Raw genomic sequence first — 21,113 nt, forward strand, 5'->3', positions numbered from 1 at the left:
CGCCTGCGCACGGCCCCGCGCGCCCCGCCCCCTCCGCGCGCGGGCGGGACGGCGCGAGGAGAGGGTGACGTAACCTCTCTCCTCTTAAAGGGGCCGCGGCGCTGCAGCAGCGGGGAGTCCTCACTGCTGCCGTGGGGGCGGGAGCGGGAGCCAGGGGCTTCCAGCGCTCCAGCAGCTCTTGCCCCATACAGGGTGGGTAAAGGCAGAGCTGCACTCAAGCAGATTGCCGTCTCTCCCTCGGAGCTGTATTCCCTAAAACTCCCAGGGAAAAGATAGATGGATGCATTATACCCCTGCTCAAGCCAGAACAAAGGAATTTCAATCCAAAAAAGTTTTAAAGAAAAAAAAGCCCCAAACCAGGCCCTAAAAAGCTTTAATACAGAAGCAAACTGCTTGCAGAGAAGACCAGGTTGGCATCCTGCCTGAGACATGCTTGATGAACCTTTCCCTTGCCTCTTTAGAGAAGCACTTGCCCTCTTCTTCTGAAACACATATGAACCCATGGCTCTGCTACCCCTTGTCCCCCAAAATAGTGGTGTGTTTCCCTCCTGTCCCAAAACTGACACACAGACACATCTCCTGAGCCCTGCCAGTACCACACTGCTGTGAGGCCACACGCTCAGGGGGGAAAAGGCACGGGGGGGAAGGCGGGTGCTTGTCTTCCACAGAGGCAGCATTCCTCTTTCTTACAGAATACAAGATTTAGAAAGAAAAAAGACCAGTTTCATTCTCTATTTTGTGTGTGGTTTTGAGGGATTGTCACAGAATATAGGCAACAAGACAATACCCCATAGCCCTGAATTATCCTCCTTTTCCCTCTAATTCTTCCCTCAGCTGAGGAGGTAGAAGTCCTCCACAGCAGGCAAATGAAGGAGCAGCTCTTTCTGCTCAGCTGGCAGAGAAGAAGCTGGGAAGGAATTTGCCAAGTCACCAAGATCCATCATTTATTCCCAGCAGGTGCTTCTGGGAAAAAAAAAAAAAGAAAAGAGGAAATCAATTTCCAGAGCTTTACAGAGGCTGTGAGAAACAGGCCTCTGCTCTGGATAATGCAGAGAAGCATAACTACAAGAGAAGCAATTTAAAAACAAATCAGTATTACAATTTAGCAAATTATTGCCAGACAAGTCAGGCAACCAAAAGGAGGAGAAACCCAAACCAACCACACCAGCATAGACACCAAAGCAGCAGGTTGACACATTTGCACCAGGCACAGTGCTGTTACCAGGTTCTCGGTGCTGCTGCTCTGTTCCCTCTCCTTCCCCCTTCCTCTATGATTGAGGATAGAAGAAAGGAAGAAAACATGACCCCCAAATCGTCGCAGAACGGTCCCATCCCTTTCTCCTCCCGATGGCCAGACACATGGGGTACTGAAGGCTCAAATCCAGGAACCGAGATCCTGAATCAGATTTCACATAGCTCTCGCTGTTCCAAGGCTGCAACTGCCGAGATCAGCTCAGATTTATTTTTAGGTTCTCCAGCCCCTGTGTCTTTTTTCCAGTAATTCTGATCAAACTTGTTCCTGGAACTCAGGAACAGGTTCAGCCGCAAGACAGAGCTTCCTGTGTGTGAGATGTCGCTCCCAACACGGACGCCAGGGAAGGAAGAAGTGACAGATGCTGGCATCACTTTATCATTTTCTACTTTATTACTTCAAATTAACAACCACGATAAAGCTCAAAAAAGTCCAATATTTACACAGGAAAAAAGTACAAAATCCCCCCCAAAGTTCTTCAGGTTTTTTTTTGTTTTTTTAAATTACAAAGTAATAAAAAGTTTTGCTCTTTAATTAAAAAAAAGAGAGAGACAGTAAGAGGGGTAAATAAATTAGGAAAAAAATAGGGAGGAAAAATAAAGTGTTAAATAGAAAGGATAAAAACAAACAAAACAAAGACTAACCCCACCCTCCCCGCCCTGCCAACAACCCATCGGCTCCACACTACAGTGACAGTGTGTCTGCTACAGGCCATAGGTCGCAGTGGTGATCATTGTGATTCCAAGCCCCAAGTGCCACAAAGCAGCTTGAGTATTCCTAAATTATATTTAAAAACAACTAAAGGAGGGGGGGGAAGGGGGGGAGGGAGACGGGTGGGAGAGGGCAGGAAGGGATTGTGCATGTACGGTGGATCTTACTTGGGGTTGGCATGAGGGAAGGAGAGAGTAAGAGCCATCGCTCTGAAGGAACACCAAACTCCAGTTTCTGTGTGCCTCTCTCTCTTCTCCTCAAGTCCCACACTCTCTCCGCAGGAATTAAAACAAGATTTAATTAAAAAATAAAATAGAAAAACCACGCACAGCCAGACGAAAAAAAAAAACAAACCAACAGACCCCGCTGCAGGGATGGGAAGTGTATTTCTCCCTGTAATTCAGCCCCAGCCTTCCCATCCTCCGTGGGACCAGGTGCCTCTCCACAGAGATCCCTTGGCGCATGAGGACCGCTTGGATCAGTGAAGTCTGGCACTTCTCCCAACAGCCGAAAGAAAAACATCGCAGAGAAGCCACCCAAGGAAAGGAAGCCCGAGTCAATCGTTGCCACAATTCCCCCTCACAGCTTAAAATTCATTTAATGCTTGAGAAAATAAGTTCTGTTATCATAATCAAAAGAAAAATCAGACTTCGACCATCAAGCGTGGCTGGAATCTGATTCCCTCCTGGCCCACAAGGCTCCTGAAAAAAAAACCCCGACAACCAACCAAACAAAAAAACAAGCAAAAAATAAACCCCACACGCACCTCCCCACCATCCCCTGCCCTCAGGAAAAAAAGGAGAGCAAAGTTACAATCTGTATGGCTAGAAACCATACGAGTTGAAAATGATAATTAAGAAAAATAATAAAGCAGAAGATAACCAAGAAGAAAAGAAAGTGGAAAAAAAAACCCAAAAAGCAGGAGCAGAGAGCCAGGAGAGGGAAGCGTGGGCAGCGGCAGGGCCGGGGTGCGGCTGGGGGGGCAGCGGAGGTGTTCCCACACGGCTCCTGCCGCAGCAGCTTCTCGGAGGCGCTGGGGGCCGCGGCAGCCCTGTCTGTCGGCAGCGGCTGGTGCCAGCACGGGGGGCACGGCACGGCTCGGCTCTGCACGGCTCCACTCCTCGGCATTGGCAAAAAAGAAATTCTGTCGGGTTCTTTTTTTGTTGTTTGTCTCTTTTTTTTTTTAAGTTTTTTGTGGTTTTTATTTGTTTTTTAAAAGAAAAATACAGTGAAGACACTAGAAAGATAAATTGAGAGAGAAAAAAAAAAAGGAAGAGATGTTAGGAGAAAAGGCTCTTCCCAGCACTCCCAACTCCAACGTAAATCAGTCCTTTCTTCTACACTCCTGCCACCCCTCAGAGTTACCTTGTCTAGCTACCATTGTTTCCTCTACAAGAGGCTCTTGCTAGCTGTGCAAAGTCTCGCACATTTCACTACATGCCCAACACCCACTTCCCCAAAGCTATCAGGCTGCCAGCAAAGCATTCATTAGGAACCAATGAAATGGCTCCCCAGCTCAGCACCTTCTCCCTGCCTTCCTGAAGAAATAAAAGCTACCTTCAGCACTCAAGATAAACTATCCCTTCAAGGTTTTGGCAGCCAATCTTTCTCTACCTTCTGAAGCCAAAAACCAGCTCAAAGTAAGGCAAAGGAAATGTACCAATCCTCCCCCCCTGCCCCCAGCAACATCAAAGCCTCAACTTAATCCCTTTTGCCAGCCATTTCCTCCTCAGGGGATCCTAGGCTTACCTAAGCAAACACTGGTCCAGTGGCAATCTCTCCTCACTTCCCAAGGTGATCAAATGGCACACTTGTCTAAAAGAGAAAAGGAAGAGAAGGTAAGGGATGGAGAGGAAAAGGCACAAAGGATGCCAGAACAGAGAGACTGCACGACATTCTCCCTTCCAAGAGTTTACTGTTCCACTTCTCTGTGGTCTAGGAGACAATCGGATGAAGGCTTATTCCAAGCAAGCAGGGCTAAGACAACAGTACTGAGCACGGCCTCCAGAAAATATGCAACTGAGGAGTGAAGGTGCAACTTGATACCACTCCCCTCAGCATACTAGGTGCCTTAAGCTCACATCAGCTCCAGGAAATCAGATAAGAGTTAATATGAGGCCCTCAGTCCTTCTGAGACACTCAGGCCAAGGCCACAAAGCTCACCTGTGATGCTGAAATCCGTGACACTTCTTGCCGCCCTGTGAGGTCAGATGAGGAGACGTTGGCAGGAGCTCCTCGGTGTAACCTCATGCTGACCTTCCGCTCCCTGTCCACTCTCGAGATTGCTCTGGGGGATGTGTTTCCTGTTGGGGCAGAAAAGCATAAAGTGAGAGTTATCAGACAGTAGTGCTGGTTTTTGGCCAATAGCGAGTTGGACTCTCCCCCCAGCTCTCCCACTCCACTCACCAGACTGTTGGATTCGGGAGGTGGGGGTGGAGGCCATGGGCTCAGTGACATTGCGAAGACGGTTGGCAGTGGCTCCAGCGGGAGGGCCAGGGGGCAGCGCTCGTGTGGCTGAACCCCGGAGTTGCCCCATCCTCTCTTCTCGCTCATGCTCTCGCCGCTCCCGATCCATATCCTCGGGGTTCCGGGCTGCTCCCTGAGGAGGAGAGAAACCACCACACCACACACAGATGTGAGGCAGCCCCAGACAGAAAGCACACAGCGCTCTATCATGTCAGGAACACAGAGCTCCATCCCCAAAACACATTTTCCAGTCACCGTCTTCTAATCCACACAAAGGGCCTCATTCTGCTCCATAAAGAAACAGGGAAGAAAGCATATGGTCATAACAACCATAATCCACATCTGTGTCACCTCCAAATATAGTTCCCTCCTGAAAAAATTATGTCTATATACCTCTAGCTATAGATCTATTGATACACATACTCTGGAGATATTAATACAACAGTAGCTATATCCCCAGTTAGCACCACCCAACAACTCTTGCCTCTTTTCATTCCACTTGGTCCCTTTTCTCAAGTTGCTCAACAAGGGTAATTACAAATGGCAGGCAATTTCCAATTTTCTTCCCCCACCTCCAGGGCAGAAATCAACCCCTGTTCCTCCAACCCTTTCGTCACACACACTTACAAATTTAAGCATGTTCCAGTCAAAGACGTAGTCGTAGGAGAAGCCTTGGCGGTGGAAGAGGTTGCGGAAGAGCTGCCGCAGGTACGAGTAGTCAGGTTTATCATCAAACCTCAGCGAGCGGCAGAAGTTGAGGTATGTTGAGAACTCAGCTGGAGGGAATGGAGAACAGTTGGTTGTTGGACATCATCCAAGCACCCCCGGTCCCACTGTGGAGCTGTCACAGCCTTTCAGCAGCAGTATGCTGGACTAGGACAGTGCAAACATAGCACTGTATAATGAAAACAGAGCCTGCTGGCTGCAGTGCTTTGGCCACCAAGAAGAGCCCAGCCTTATTTTTACCAGAGGAAATGCTCACACATCTTTCTTTCTCCTGTATGCTTCTCCAGAAAAGGAGAAGATAGTAAGAGGTAGTAAGCCACAAAGCTTGCTGAAGAATGCAGGTCTTAAAGAACAGGTAAAAGTAAGCTTTGAGAAGCTCAGCTTGGGCAAGAGGATCCTAGTTCAGTAAACTGTCTTAAGCAGTGACCAGAAGTAGACAGCTACAGAGGAGAAAGACTGGGGAAAGCATGTCTGACGCTTCCAGTGACATTATCCAGCTTCCTCCTACTCTGAGTTCAGTGAACTTCCTGATCTGGATGTGGTTTCTAATTATTTGGTAAGCCTCGGTAGATCTCTCTTTCACATAGTTGTCCAATCTCTCCTTGAACTCTCTAAATATCCACCACATCTTCTGTGAAGCAGTTCTACAGATGTCATAGCTCTGTGAACCCTCACATCATTTTGTTCTGAAGCTACCAGGAACAAGCTTTGTTTCTCTTCCCATACAAGAACTGGGGCTCTCAAATAATCAGCTCGTATCCAAACTTCCAGGAGCATAAAGAGAGCATAGCCTTTCATCATCTCTCTAACCACCTCTTTTCCATGTTCCAGCAAACTCATTGCTTATATAGAAATCCCCTCACCTCTGATCACCCTCTGGCCTTTCCTGGACCTTCTTCCAGTTCTACTGGAACTTTTTCCAGTTCTTTTCTGAAATTGTGAGATGGGCCTGAGTTGCAAGTGGGCCATGGGTTTATGTACACTGATTGGGCTTCTTCACCAATCACAAAGTTTGTGCTTTCACAGAACCATCTGTTGTAACTGCAATAGCTCATTGGCAAGTGGCACTAGTCAGCTCAGAGCCTGCATATTCTGCACGTGATGTGAAGATCAAGCCTTCTACTCTCCCCTCACCTACAGTATTCCATGTTTACCTACAAAGAACTGCATTTGTCACTTCATTGTCTGGTTATTCCTGGGATTCAGCACAGTGAACCCTCATCCTCATTACTCAGAATAACGCGGGGGGGTCACTGGCGCACCTTCTCACCTCACCAGGCTGTTTCTAAGTCCCTGAAGATCCCTCTCAGCACTATCATGTCCTTAGTAACAGAAGGCTTGACTCTCCACAAAAACATCTATGTTTCCCACTTCTGAACCAGAACTGTATCACCACCCGTCTCTTATCCTTCTCATCACTGGTGTCAGCAGCACAACCTTGTCTGGAGGTACTGGGCATTACCATTCAAGACTCAAGACTCCATGGGGTTGCAGCAGGAGAGCAAGCCATGCACCAGACAAGACAGCCATCAAGACAGAGAGCACTTACAAGGGTATCCTTTGCAGAGCACCTCAATGGGCGTTGACATCTTTTTCTCACTGATCCTCTCATACTTTTGGCGCTTGGTGGCAGCCTTGAGGCCCTGCCAGGGCAGTGAGCCCAGGTTGAAATACATGAGCACATAGCCCAGGCTCTCCAGGTCATCACGGCGACTTTGTTCTGCAGGGAGAAGTTACAAAGGGGCAAGGAGTGAGCAGTGACCAAAATTGCTTTGGCAATCGTACAGCTTTGGAGGTGAATACAGAACGAAAGAAACAACCACCCTCCTCTCTTCTTTTAGTAGATTTCTATGGATAGACAAACTTGTAAGAGGCATTCCAGTACAGATTCCTGTGGGGATGCTCATGCTGCAAGAGTTTGTGTTTCTCTCCTTATACAGCCCAACCCACTTCATAAATGAATAATTACTCTGACTACCTCCTCACTTGAGCTGTTGAATTCTTGTGTGAATTAAGGCTTGTACAAGAAGTGCTGCAGTGACACTGCCTACTTTGCTCTTCCCAGTCTCAGAGGAAAGGCACCTCCACTTCTCCACCCAGGATGATACTTCACCCTGGCAATTAGTCATAGCAGAGGTAGTCACGGAAAGACAAAGCTAACAGATGTTAAGCCCAATGCAACCCTTTCAAACACATCTTCTAATTAACCCACTGTTATTCTTTCTTTACACAGGGCAGAACCGAGTAACTAGCGACCCCTTCTTGTGGTAAACAACTTTGTTGATAGTTTTAGAGAAGCCTAGCGTGTAATACTGTGGATTTCCGGATTGGTGGCATACTTGAAGCTGTGGAGGAAAGAGGCATGAATAATTTGAACAAAAGATTCCCCTCCAAATGAAGAATGACTATGTAACTGACATCACAGCCAAACCTACTGAGAGCAAAGGTTGTCCTCAGTATGCCATTCTAAGAGCCCACTTCTAGAAGCTTATTTACAAACAACGACCAAAAAAAACCCAACAAGTTTCCCAAATAAAATCACTCCACGTTAAACTTGCTCTCTGCCATTTTTAGTTGCAAGTTTGTTCAAGATGGAGTTGATGCAGAACCTCAGAAACGGAAAACATTGACTGGTTAGCTTGTGAAACTCCTCCCACCTACTACAACACACTTACAAATTAAACTATAAATTTTGCCAGAACCTCTTGCCCCTGTTCCTCTCCAATAAAACACACACTATGAAGAAAGTACTTTACATCTTGAGGAGAATAACAACTCACATAGATAACAGAGGTGCAAAAATATGGCTTGAGGGAGAACACAGGGGTGGAAGACTAAAGAGATTCATCTATTAGATTCATTCACTACCACAACACATTTTGTTGGATTCAGTGCCACATCCTAGAAAATGCTGCAGATTATATATTGGTCTGTGGATTAATTCTCAGCATCAGTTACATGCTACCACCTGCCTCATCCAAAGGCTGGTAGATTATTACACCTTACACTGCTGGCTTAACTGAACCCTGATGAAGGAGTAGCTGTAGCAGGTCATAGATCTAGATGTCCAGGTGTACTGACACAAGCTGTGGGTCACTATGGGTCACTTTTCTTCCCCTGCATGCCTCTCACAACCTCCTAGTGTTTTTGAGGACTAGGAGGCTTAGCAAATAAAAAATACTAGGGACAAAAAAAAAAAAAAAGAAAGCACCGTGGTTGCAGAAGAAAAGGAAGGTGCCATCATAACTGAGAAGAGAGAGTCTTTGGTTCAAAGCACATGAAATGCTGGAGAAACACCTTGTTCCAAAACAGAAGTAGGAGAGAAAGCAGACATGCAGATCTCCAAAGTGTCTTACTTGGAACATGCAGAAATAACAGCATTTTTTGACCTCACTAACTTACTGCCTCAAGTTGCCCACTTTAAAGGGGCTGATACTTCCTGACCTTATCAGGCTGCTGCCAAAGATAACTACTTGACTGACTGGAAGATGCTTAGATACTATGAAGGGAGAGGGAAAAATAAACTCATAGTTTTGCATTTAGCCTAAGGTTGGGATACATGTACTGTCAAAGGGCTGCAATTACACACCATGCATCCCAAATAAATAAAACTAAACAATATTTGATAATGACCTACATCCTGAGACAGAAGGCCTGTGGAAATGGGAGTCAGAATGCACATCCAGGGTCTGAAAGCACAGCTAATGAAGGTAACCTCAGTCCTGCAATTTGTCAGCCCTTGACTTATTCATGTTGTAGCTTTAAAGTCTGTAACTGTGGGTTTCCTGTCTGGAGCATGAAAGTGTCTCTCTGAGGAATAGGGAAAGGCAGGACAGGAGCCAGAAAAACATATTGAATGGACAAATCAGCCTGTTAGAAATAAATCAGGATCTTGCCTCAGAAACCTTTCTTGAAGTCCAGACTGCTTAAGGTAGACTGGACCATACATCTCCACTTGTGTGGAGCACAGCAGCTCTGAACACGTCCACTGACCCCATCCAGAGTGACAGGAGACATTCTGCGAATGTCTGTCTAGACACATGTGATTTGGGGAAGGCCAGAATTAGAGACTTGAGGTTATGGAGACTGAAGTCAGTGGGGAATGCTACATGTCCTTAGTGGAGCCAAGGAGAGGGCTTACAAAACCAAAGTGGGCAGCTCACCGGCAGTCATTACATGCATGCAAACGTGCCTTAACACAGCAATAAGATAAAGGAAAAATAACTGTAAGTAGGACATTCAGTTATTGAAATGCTGAATGATAAATGTTCCCGAAGTATAATTTCTCAGGTATGTGTGGTCACTGCAGACCACTTAATTTCAGTGAGCTACAAATTCATGGGGAGACTGGAGCACCAGCATGATGGGTCACAGCTGTCAAGCTACCTCAAAACATTGTAGCTCTCTTTCACATGTAACCCCAACTACAAGATCCTGAATTACAGGGTGGATGACCATGAAGAAACAGCAGTTCCTGTGTCTGATTTCTTTGTTTCACCTTCAGTTACTATTACACATTCCCAAGCTCTGGTTAATTTCTTTTTTGCCTGGCCTCATATACCAACAGCTAGAAGATACTAGGTAACATTAGACACCTATTAGCTAGGAAAAAAAGTTCACCTCCACACACTAGAGAAACATTGTTTAACATCACTCCTTTCCACTTTTATAGGCTTGACAATTGTTGTCCAACTCTTGCAGTATGCAAGAGATCTGACTTTCTCTTCTCAAACTGTAAAGAGAAACACAAGCGAATGTGTGCCTAGGACAAGTCAGTCCAGAAGCAAGATTATAGTCATGACCTGTGACACCACATCATGCTTCCTCTCTTCATTTTATTTCAGCTTCTCAACTCTCCTACAATAGATGAGGGACTGCTACTCTTCTAAGACACTTACCCTTTCCTCCCTAACTCATAAAATCCCTTCCAACATAAAACACAATGTCACTTTCCCTAACAACACAAGGTGCCCACTCTGCAAGCTATCTAGTGCCAGTTCCCTCCCACTCCCAGGGAGGCTCCCAGCCAGCCCACACCCTCGCTTCCTTCCCAAAACAAGGTCCTCAGAAGGAGCTGCTGACTCAGGGGTGAGTAGCAGAAGGGTGAGTTACCTGGGGAAGGCATGCTTGGGCAAAGACAAGAGACTGAGGATTGGTTGTCTTGGATGCAAGGATCGTGATCAAACTTGTTTCTTTGCAGTGTAAAGTGCCTCCTGGTCCCCAAGGACAGCTCTTTCCTCTGCCTCGATCCTATCCAAAGTAATGTTATTCCCATGCATGACTCCCTAGATATCAGCTGTCTTCACTGAGGCCAGCCCAGCTGCAAACAGTCTTAAACAAGCAATGTTTTCCCGACTACATACTCAGATCTGATTTTGCACATGCAGGGACTACACTTCCCCTTTCTCTCCCCACTGCATGGCAACAGCCTTTAAAAAACACATGAAAATCTGGAATGGGTGACGGAGGTCAAGACAAGCAGAACTTTATGCACAGCCTACACTGATGCCATGTATGATACATGTTTGGGGAGGAACTGACCCCAGTCTTCTGTAATCCAGACAGAGCTCACCAGGCTTCTTCCAAGACTGTCTCCTGGGCACCCCTGGGCATCTATTTCAGACTTTACAAGCTCCAGAGGGTGCGAGGGACTCTCATCCCCAGAGCATGTGAAAATTGACTGGAATGCGTGAAGCAAAGCCTGCACAGTCCAGTGACTCCCCCACCAGCAAGTCTCCAGCTGTGGAAACCCTCCCTGATCTCGCCTCTTACTTTTGCACCCCATCAACTGGAAAAGAATGTGTTTCCTCCAGACATTGGAATGCCCACCCCTTAGCTAGCATATTGAAATAAAAGCATTTAGTTGATTTGCTATCCCTGTCACATGAATACCTTGGCACCTGGTTCCTTCCCTCTCCTTAAACCTCATCAACGTAACATTAAGACAGAGAATTTAGTTTCTGAAGAGTAAAAATTCAGAGTGATGGTTCCCATGGTAGTGCTGCTAACTCACAAAGATTGTCTGTCATATACCCTGTGGCAAGGGCTTGAGAAACAGGAACTGGCTGCAGCCCTGACATCCCCATCCCCTTTCCTCCAGGCAAGCTATGTAACCTTTAAGCCATTCAGGGCAACTATCTGCAACATGGAGATAATACACCCAAGACCTGTTGCACAGAGTAACTCACACCCAGACTTCCCTGAAGCAAAGGGCATGAAAAGAGTGACAGCTGTGCTCAGATCGATGGCATATGCAGTTTGCCCTTGGATTAGTGTTAATTGTTTGTTCATCCTCATACACAAGCCAAGCACCAGTAGGAAAGAGCCAAGTTGGGGTGGGACGAATAATAAAAAGCCCCTCAAAAAAACCCAAACAACCCCACAAGCAGACATTCAGCCTCTCGTGATCAGTTCAGGCAGAGCAAGCACACACAAAATAATCGACAGCCATAGTAGTGAGAATAATTTTGTGCATGTCTCCTTGTGGCAGTTACCATGGCTGTAGAAATCCTGACTGAGAATTCAATGGAGAGTCAGTTATATATAAGCAGGTCAAGCCAAAATACAGAACTTTCCGAGCTGGTCTTCTATGAGAACTATTTTTACTACGTGGAAGAGGTCAGGAGATCACAACCCACTCTCAACACACAACACACCCCATTTAGATATAAATAAAGCATTTTCAGTCTGCCATTATATAGTATTAAGCAAGGAATACAGTGAGAAACTGCTTTATTTTCTGCAGGTGAATTCTTGACTTCAGATTTCTGAGAAATCAATCTGCAAGAGGGGAAAAGCTTTCCCTAGAATGAATGAGAACATGAAATCCTGCAGAAGCTGTTTGTTTAAAAGGTTTGAGTTCCTTGCTCTGAATTTCAAATTCTCAGCTTACAGATTTCAGAATAAGTTCTCCCAGATATATAAACTGAGCTGCAAGTCCAGGAGCTACTTTCCTGGGCCCACAGGTAGGAAGCTTCAGTGTTTCTGTTCTTCAGATTTGCCAGCCACTAGCAGAACTGAGTCAGCCTACTCAGAACAGACTCCACAGTAACTACAAAACTGTCATACTATGGACAGACAGTTTAGCCCAAGCTGTGGAAAAAGGCCACACAACCAAAGAGAAGTATCTGATCAGGGATCGGAAGAGAAAATTGCAAGAGGTTTTCACCTCTGTTCCTCACAGCAACCAGATATTGTGCATCAGCAGCGCAGTCCCAGAAAGAGAGGAAGGGTGACTTCAAGAGACTCACGTGCAGTGGGTACTAATCTGCACAAGGTTTTCACGAAACTTAGGATGACCACCATCACCAGTCTAAGACTTGAACTCTCAGTACTCTTTCCCAGTCTAGTTTTATTCCCACAGTGCTTGCCATGGACACTTAAGGGCAGAGCCCTGCCAACTTAAAGCTGCCTCCATCTCCCTGTGATGAATGGAACAGTGTGGTTCATAGACACACACATATTGGCCATCCATGATGACCAATACTCAAGGACAAAATCTGGAGAAGCCTCCCCGCAGCTTCAAGCACATTGTGTCCCCATCCTCAGCACTGGGTAACAGAAGTATTATCATATTGCAGTGGGCCTGTATCGTTCAGCTCTGACAACTACAGAGCAATCATTGATTAAGGCACTCAGGAGTCTACAAGAGAGGTTTCAATCGCACATATCCCTAAAGGCTCAGTGCCTGCAAACATTTCTCACATACAGAATCACAGAATGAAACTTAAGGGTTGGAAGAAACATCGAAAGATCATCTAGTCCAACCTCCCTGCAGGACCATCTAGAGTAGGTCACACAGGAACTCATCCAGGTGGGTTTTGAACATCCCCAGAGAATGAGATTCAACATCACACAAGGCAGAGTTAGGATCAGTAAAGTCAGGGAGGGTACAGTCTTGCTGTTGAAATAGGGCCCCACACATCAGTAGACGATTCAGGAGCTCAGAACATCAAAGAGCAGGTGAGGTTACACAGGTTTAACAGTTATTTACCCACCACCTCAGAACAGGTCAGCAGCAGAGACAGGCACAGAACCCAACACCCTCTTTCTGGGGACACACTACATCCCTTGGAGAGCCCCGTCAAGGGTCAACAGTGGGCTCACCAATTCCCAGGTGGGTGTTGATAGAGGCGTAACGGGCTGTGCCAGTCAGGTTCTTGTTTTCCCGGTAAGGGATGTGCTGGTGGGTCCGGGCATCTCGGTACTTCTTGGCCAAACCAAAATCGATGATGTATACTAGGTTGCCTTTTTTGCCAAGGCCCATAAGGAAGTTGTCTGGCTTCACATCCCGGTGGATGAAGTTCTTGGAATGAATGTACTCAATACGGCTGATCTGGAGAGGGGAAATGAACAAATACATCAATAAATAACAACACAAGTGAGAAGGTAACTTATCATAACTGCATCTGTTAAAAAAAGAAATGGTACCCTGTCCAGGACACTGGCCTGTCAAAGCAGAGAAAAGGGACATTTTGCAGAGAATATCAGAGATGAGAGACAAGGAAAGAGACACCCTCTGGAAGCAGGAGGATCTGGAGATGGAATTCCATCCTGCACGCCAGCCCAGTCCTCCATCAGGGGAGGTCACCATTAGTACAAGGAAGGGTTGGAAGTAAGTTCATATGGACCAAAACTTTGAGCTTCAGCACTGACACCAGTCAACTTTCAAGCTCAGCCAGGATGGGAAAGGAGATGGCCCAGAACAGCAAAAGGTCTTAAACCCAGGCCACAGGCAACTTGAGTTGAGATAGGTAACTATGTCAGACATTCATCACACAGACAAAATGTAACACTAATACAGGGTGAGCAGCATGGAAAAGAAGGAAGCCTTGAGATCAAGAAAAGCCATCGGTGCCTAGGTTCTAGGCTCCCAGCTTCATGGAGAAATAGAAACCTGGCAGCTGCTTGCTGCTAACTGAAAAAAAAAAAAAACCAGCCTGGGATATAGCAGTTCTTGAGCAGAGGGTATGAGAGGGAGGAAAAAAGAGAAAATATGAAGAGAAAAAGAAGATATGGAAAAGAAGAGTAGGCACAAGTGCTCTGGAGGAAACTCACCATCTGGTCTGCCAGGAGCAGAACTGTCTTGAGACTAAATTTGCGGGAACAGAAGTTGAAGAGATCTTCCAGGCTGGGCCCCAAGAGCTCCATCACCATCACGTTATAGTCCCCCTCTGCTCCACACCACTTAATGGAGGGAATACCCACTGGGGAAAGAGAGAGATTAAACCCATAGAACAGAGGAAAACTGCTGCAACCCCCACTGTGAATATCACACGTAACACAAAATCATTTCCTTTCTAAGGCCCTCCAGAATGATTTCCTTCTTCAGCCACTCCCCCAGCCCCATCCCTTCCTCCCCATCTCACCTCCTCCCTGCATCATCTTGTAGAACTTGCTTTCAATGTGGAGCTGGGGATGCTTGGTTTTGACACATTCCAGTTTGATGGCCACCTCTTCACCAGTCGCAATATTGGCTCCTGCATAGAAATGTGGGCGAAATGAAGATTGTGCAAGCTTCCACTGAAACAGAACACTTTTAACGAGACCCATACAGATGCCAAAACCTTAAGATTTGCCCTGAAATTTATTCTCTGTGACAGAAACAAGATTCATCCACTGCAACATCATAAAGAGCTTCTAGCACCGCCATTTGCAAACATAAGCCCAGAGGAAGGCACAGGAACAGGAAACTATCTCTGATCCTGCAGCCAGGCTAGAACAACAGTTCCTATAACATGTTGACTGCCTTGTTATCTCAAAAGGTTCCAGACTTTGGGAGGTCATCTGTATGTATTAGCAGCACCTAAAGTGAGTGGAAGTTTTAGCTATCCCTGACCATACATCTAGCCCCTGAACCCAAGCCAGGCCCCTAGGCAGCGATGTGGAGTACCTGTTCCCAAGCAAAATTACTAGTTACCTCAGGTACATCGTTTCAACAGAGCCAATTAGTTCGGGAGGAGACATTGCTAACATACCCAGGTACCTCTGGCTTCTCCACAGCCCTGACCTGCTCAATACAGAACAATTCCCAAGTCTCCAGCTTCTTGCTCTCCCGAGGGCTTGAATAATACCTTTTTCTTTTGCCAACATAAAAACATTTGCTATATCCTAAATCAGAAATGTGGAGAAATAAACTGAATCTGGTACTGAACTAAGCTACCCAGATGCCTTTGTTGAAGGTATTGATAGTTTATGATGACACAAAACTATTGCCCCACGCACTTCTTTCTGAAGAGACCTGAGCTGCCAGCCACGAAAGCCAGCACTCTGGTCCCAAAGTGCCCTGTCAAATGAGGAACAGGCTGGTCTTTATCTTGTACTAGCTGAGAGGATTCCAGATGTTTTACTTCAATCTAAAATGGAAAGAATGAAGATCTGGACACAGGTCACGGGAATGACTCTCAAGACTTGTTTCTCCCTCCCATGTCTCCCTCACACACAGAGACAAACCCTTCCTCATATCTGGAACTATTAAAAGTTGCACTCAAACACAAAACAGCGATCAGCTCTGCTCAGGAGTGGCTTACGAACACTGTCATAAAACACAGTCCTCCAGAACATGCACACCAAACATGAACTGGAGTCAAAGGTGACGTTTTGTCGATAACCCATAGATAGTTTTGGTAGGTCTGGTTAATTTGTGCCTCCTGATCCCGGTGATAAGGCTTTCAGAGTCCACAAGGACAGCTGCACATAGGTCTCTCCATCCACCCGCTTTCACACGCTGCCTCCAGAGCCAGGGACCAAAGAGAAAAAGGAAATGTTTACACAACTGGATCTCTTCTCCCCCTAGATTCTAAGGAGATTCGTTTCCTGTTGAAGAGTTCTGGCTTGTACACAAAGTTAGCCAAGAGCTGCCTGCTAGCAAAAAGACGTCATCTAGATACTACAGAGCCGGTCGAGACAGACAAGCTGCTAGGAATTTGTAAGAGAGGAACAAAAACGATCGGGGCCTAGAGGGATTGATTTACTAAGATTAAAAGAGCTAAATATGTAACATAGACAAGAGATACAACTAAGAAGGGTGGGGAGGAAGAATGGGACATGACAACAGTCTGCAAATATTTGAAGGCTGTAAACACTAAGGAGGGAGAGGAATTATTTAGGGTGCTCTGAGGGAGGGAAAGGAGGAGCAATGGGATGAATTTAATAAGGGGTGTTACTCAAGATCCAGGAGAAGAGAAAAGGAAAAAGCCATCCTGAGAGGTAGAGTCATTTGTCCAATGGTTACTTTTGGAAAGCTGCTGGCATTTTCCACTTAAAAACTGCTGGCCAGCAAAACAAGTCTGTATGTTCACTTCACCATGGGATCCTTCTTACAAGCATCAAGAGTGAAGGAGGAAAACAGTTGGAAAAGGGGCTCAGATCACAATAAGAACATGGCCCTGGACTAGTATCTACCTTTTAAATGAGTGTTCAATCACTGGCCCTCATTTAGCATGGAAACACTCAGGACATCAAAGAGATAGGACCGCTTCCTTCCCCTCTCTCTTTCTTCTGCCTTTGTGAAGGCTTTCCTACAGATCCTCTGCAGCAGCTCCCTTGTGTGTTCCCTGGGGGAATTTTCCCCTCTCCTAATCCATCTGTTGACATACAAGCAGTGAGGAGCCTTGCTGACTTTCGGCAAGAGTGGCATTAGCATTTTGAATGAACCCTGCCCCTAGAAGTCGAACAGGGGAAAGATGAATGAGTTCTCATCTCCCCATTACCCAGCGTTAAGTTTAAGAAGATGATGATGCATCCACGTATTATGCTGTCTGTCTGCAGGCAGGGAGTGTTATCTGTGAGCATGTAAAGCAGGGAAAGGAGGGGTAAACATCAAGAAAACTAGATTCTGCAAAATGTGAATATGCCATTCAAATGATCAACATAGTCCAAACACAGGTATTAGTCTCTTAGAAAAAAAGAAAGAAAACAACCCTGTGGCCTGGAACAGCAAAAGTAGGACAGATCGGATCTAATGAGGAGCTATTCTTTGCTGAGGGGTTCACCGACTACACACTTCAGCTTCACCCCCTCCCCAAACCTCCCTTACATCTTCAGGTTGCTCCCTCTATCGTTTTTTGGCTAGAGATCTGAGCAGATCAAGACCATCACAAACGAGGAGGGAATTCCAAGGGCAGAAGCCTCTCTGATCCTTTGTTCCATGCTTTAACCACCACCTTTTTTAAAGACACAAGTACAAAAGCAACAGTTCCTTGCTCCCTTTACAGACCGAAAAGCACCACGTTTCAGACAAATGCGGCAGAGCCTGCCTTAGCTTCAGCCACTCGAGAGACGTATGTAGGATTGGGGATAACTCCTAACATCCACCCCCAGTCTCGCTCCACTGTGGGGGCTGCACAAATTCAACTCATTCATCACGAGCTGTTTGAAACAGGGCCCCGGGGACAGAGGATGTCACCGGCTAAACAGGCTCTTTTCTGAGTGGCAGCCTTTGCTGCATGTCTGATACAATAAATGCTGCCTTCCCTGCACATCAGGCTACAAGAGGGCTCCAGCTCTCCCTACCGCCCGCTCCCCCTTTTGCCAGCTTGGCGCAGGAAGAATGGAGGGCTGGGAACAGATGGAAGAAGTCAGATAGGGCGAGAGAGAGTTAACAGGCCAGGAAACAAAGGGAAGGCACTCCCCTCCCAACAAGGGAGGAGCCTGCCACCAGGAACTGTCCCCAGCCAGCGCAGGTCCCAGCATGCTTTGTCTCCCCAGCTACTCTCTCACTGGACATGCATCCCAGGGTGCATCCTGGCTCCAAAATTCACACCACATTCAGCACACTGCCCTGCCTCTTGGCCAATACTTCTGATGGCCCAAATGTCTCAGCAATTCCTCTGCAAATGGGGTTTTGCTCTTCCGAATGAGCATTTTTAGAGGCAAATGGTTAGCTAAGGCCCATGCACAGCCTGATCTCATGTCCCACCTCCCCAAGCTACCATGAGGAAGAATATCATCCCAGCACATCTGTCTCCCAAGGTAGAGCACAGAAGCAAAGCGTTGTGCTTTTAGCCCCAGCCGAGGATTAACAGCAGCCCATTCTTTGTGTCTGTCCAGTAGAAATTCAAGCTTTCTTTTCACAGAAAAATCCAAAAGCAAATCCCAGAGAGCACAGCATGGAATACCCATTTGCTACAGGGTGGGAGAAGCTACTAACATCCTGAAAAGAGTGAAGCTGGGGATAAACCACACAGTCTATGCTTGCCTTCAGATACAGGCAAGGCTTGTCTGTCCCTGCTCCATCTCCACACCATTCTCAAGAGAGAGAACCACAATGAATCTGGTCTAGGAGAGAAGTCCTGGTGAAGAGCAGACCGTGAGAGGATAGCGTGAGCACAAGCACCCTCAGACGCACCCTCAGAGACTACGTGACCCATCCCTCCAGGCTGGGGAGTCACCCAGGCTCCAACAAGTCTCGCTATCACTGCTTCAAAACACGCTGGCTTGCAACTCAATGCACATCACAAGGACTTTGATAGCACATCCAAGTAACTTGGTCGAACTTAGCAGCTGCAGGCATCCTGCTGTGCTCACCATGCTAGGGCACTGGGGCTTCCTCTGCCTCTTATGGCACTCAGCTACAGGCAAGGCAGACACAAGCCCTTCACCACAGCGTGTTTTCCATACCCCTCCTTTGCACAGGTGGATCACGTGTTAGGTGGTGCAGAACGATACAGTATCATGGTGCAGAAGACAGTATCAGGTCTTTCCATTCCATACCTCTTTTTCTCCATGTGTACCCCAGATGTTTCAGAAGACTGTGACAATTTATACTGTCCCACAGACGGTCTGGAAGGCTTCAAGCCCTAGCATAGGTGGAAAATGCTGTGTCTGGGCTATCAACCCCTCAGTCCCTACCACTTGGGAATTAAAAGTGCTGCCACCCAAGACACAAACTGTCTGGAGGGCCACAGACAAATGGTATACAGGCACACACTGTAGTAAAGGCAGCACAAGGTGGAATTGGGATCCCAGATCCATTATTTATCATCTTTGTTCATGCTCTGGATAAAGGTGGCAACAAAGCCTGTGACTGATGATTCCCACAGGATATTTAATCAAGAGAGGCTGTCAACAGCAATCAAGAGAGAATAATAAAGCAAGAAGGAAGTAGAGATAAAAGCCAGAGGTAGAAAACAGAAGGTGATTTACAAACATGGAGAAAAGTAATCTCAACTAGAGGTATTCAACGAAAAGAACCCAGGGAAGGATGGGAAGATGTTGGAGAACCTAGAAGAGACCTCCTACAATACATATGACAGCATGCTAAGGCCAATTCTGCAACTCGATACAGTGCTGGTGATGGGGGAAGCCAAGGAGACCCAAAGCAGTCTATGCAGAGGCATCACGTTACGGATGACTCAAGGGTAGCCCTTCACTGCCAGGCACTGGAAATGCCACACCTCGAATGCTGTGGAGGCTCCATGCTGCTCAGCAGATGGACAAACTGGGAAAAAATGAAGGAGCACAAAGAGTGAGGAGCAACAGACATACTGGGAAGCAAAGTACAACTCATCTCAGCAAATTAACAGTCGAGGAGCGCATGACGACCACCTCTTAAGTACCCAAAGGGTGCAAACACCGAGAAGGAAGCAGGCAACCACTCTGCTGAAGGACTATAGCTAAAACAGGCAGTGGTGGGAACTATAGAACAGGTAAAGCCACAGCAGCTCTCACGGAGGGATCAATCAGGCAGTCTCATGTCTCTGGCCCCACATAGTTTGAACCAATAAAAACATCAGCATGCAAAGTATGAGGGAACCAGCATGCTGGCTTGGGAGAACTTCTCCAAGTGACCTGCCTTGGTAATAGGAAACCCAGCACTTCATGAGCTCTGTCTATTGAGTTCCCAGTTCAGGTCATTCTAGACATTAACTCTAATTCCCATTACAGATCTAACAGATCTGCACCCCAGGACTTTAACTAGGCCAGTCTCTTTGACCTGTTTTACACCACCCAGTCTCAGATCTCTCTCACAGGTACTGGACCATCTCTTCCACTACCAGTCTTCCAAAAACTTTACTCCTTCTACCCTGAGGGAACAGCCATCTCCTCCCTTTCCACCACCCACTCCTTGCAGAGTTTATACCCACACATTCCTAAGCTCAAGAAAAGGAAGCGAGAGAGCTGGAGCAGGGTGTATGACAAATGTGCCCCGAACAGTCCAAATCTAAATCAGTCTGATCAATCACCACTGTGTCTCCAATATCTGGGAGGCAAAGCTGAGCTCATCCCGCTTTCTCTGTCATCAGAAGACCGGCAGCAACTCCTAGTATTCCTTGAGGTTCTTTTTCTCTTCCCCCACCTCCAACATTACACGGTGCCCACGAATATCAACAGGAAAGACAAACAATCCCAAAACAACAATGCCACTGAGAAAAACAATCTTGCAGGTGGAAGGACAGAGACTCACACTCACCTAGGTAAATGTCTCCAAATGAACCGCTGCCAATCTTTCTGCCCAGACGGTATTTGTTCCCCACTCGAAGCTCCATGGTTAAGTTGTGCTGAGAAAAGAAGCACAGAAAGAGCAGCGTCAGAGCAGAAACAGGAAGTGAATCATGTAAGACTTCTTACAGAAGAGACCTCCCCACTTCACCCAGAGGCTGGGTACGGTTTTTAATCTTGAAATACTTCACCTTCTACACAGCCTCTATCACCTCTCTTCATTTCCTGGATGTCCAAGGACAGCACAAGCTAGAAATGCTAGAGGAACATGACCCTTTCAAGCACATTTTCCATGTTCCCATGATGGGAATGAAAAAGGATTGAAATTCCTTCCCACCATTTTGTTCAGAGACTGGGGCAGACAGGAAATCCCTCCTAAGAAGGTTTCAGTGGGTGATCACTTCACACTACTGTGAAGAGAGATGGTATGGCTCCTTGTCACCTACAGCACCTGGTGCCAGAGCAGTGCTAACCTCATGAGACAAACAGAAGGGACAGGCATAATAAACCCTGTGAG

The 21,113-nt window shown here is 46.6% G+C and overlaps 1 protein-coding gene across 1 annotated transcript; it reads right to left on the bottom strand.

Moving 5' to 3' along the window:
- Positions 1-3,137: 3,137 nt before the first annotated feature.
- On the bottom strand, positions 3,138-20,651 carry CSNK1E (casein kinase 1 epsilon). The gene is made up of 10 exons (XM_010207911.2): positions 20,568-20,651; positions 14,524-14,634; positions 14,213-14,361; positions 13,262-13,490; positions 6,705-6,875; positions 5,057-5,205; positions 4,370-4,562; positions 4,127-4,266; positions 3,713-3,778; positions 3,138-3,200 (listed from the first exon to the last, which is right to left on the bottom strand). Exons 1-9 carry the CDS (start codon positions 20,641-20,643, stop codon positions 3,746-3,748), a joined length of 1,251 nt encoding a protein of 416 aa, XP_010206213.1. The 5' UTR covers positions 20,644-20,651; the 3' UTR covers positions 3,138-3,200; positions 3,713-3,745.
- Between the last annotated feature and the right edge of the window lie 462 nt (positions 20,652-21,113).

This window comes from Colius striatus, chromosome 1 (genome assembly GCF_028858725.1).
Source record: "Colius striatus isolate bColStr4 chromosome 1, bColStr4.1.hap1, whole genome shotgun sequence".
NCBI classification, from domain to species: Eukaryota; Metazoa; Chordata; class Aves; order Coliiformes; family Coliidae; genus Colius; species Colius striatus.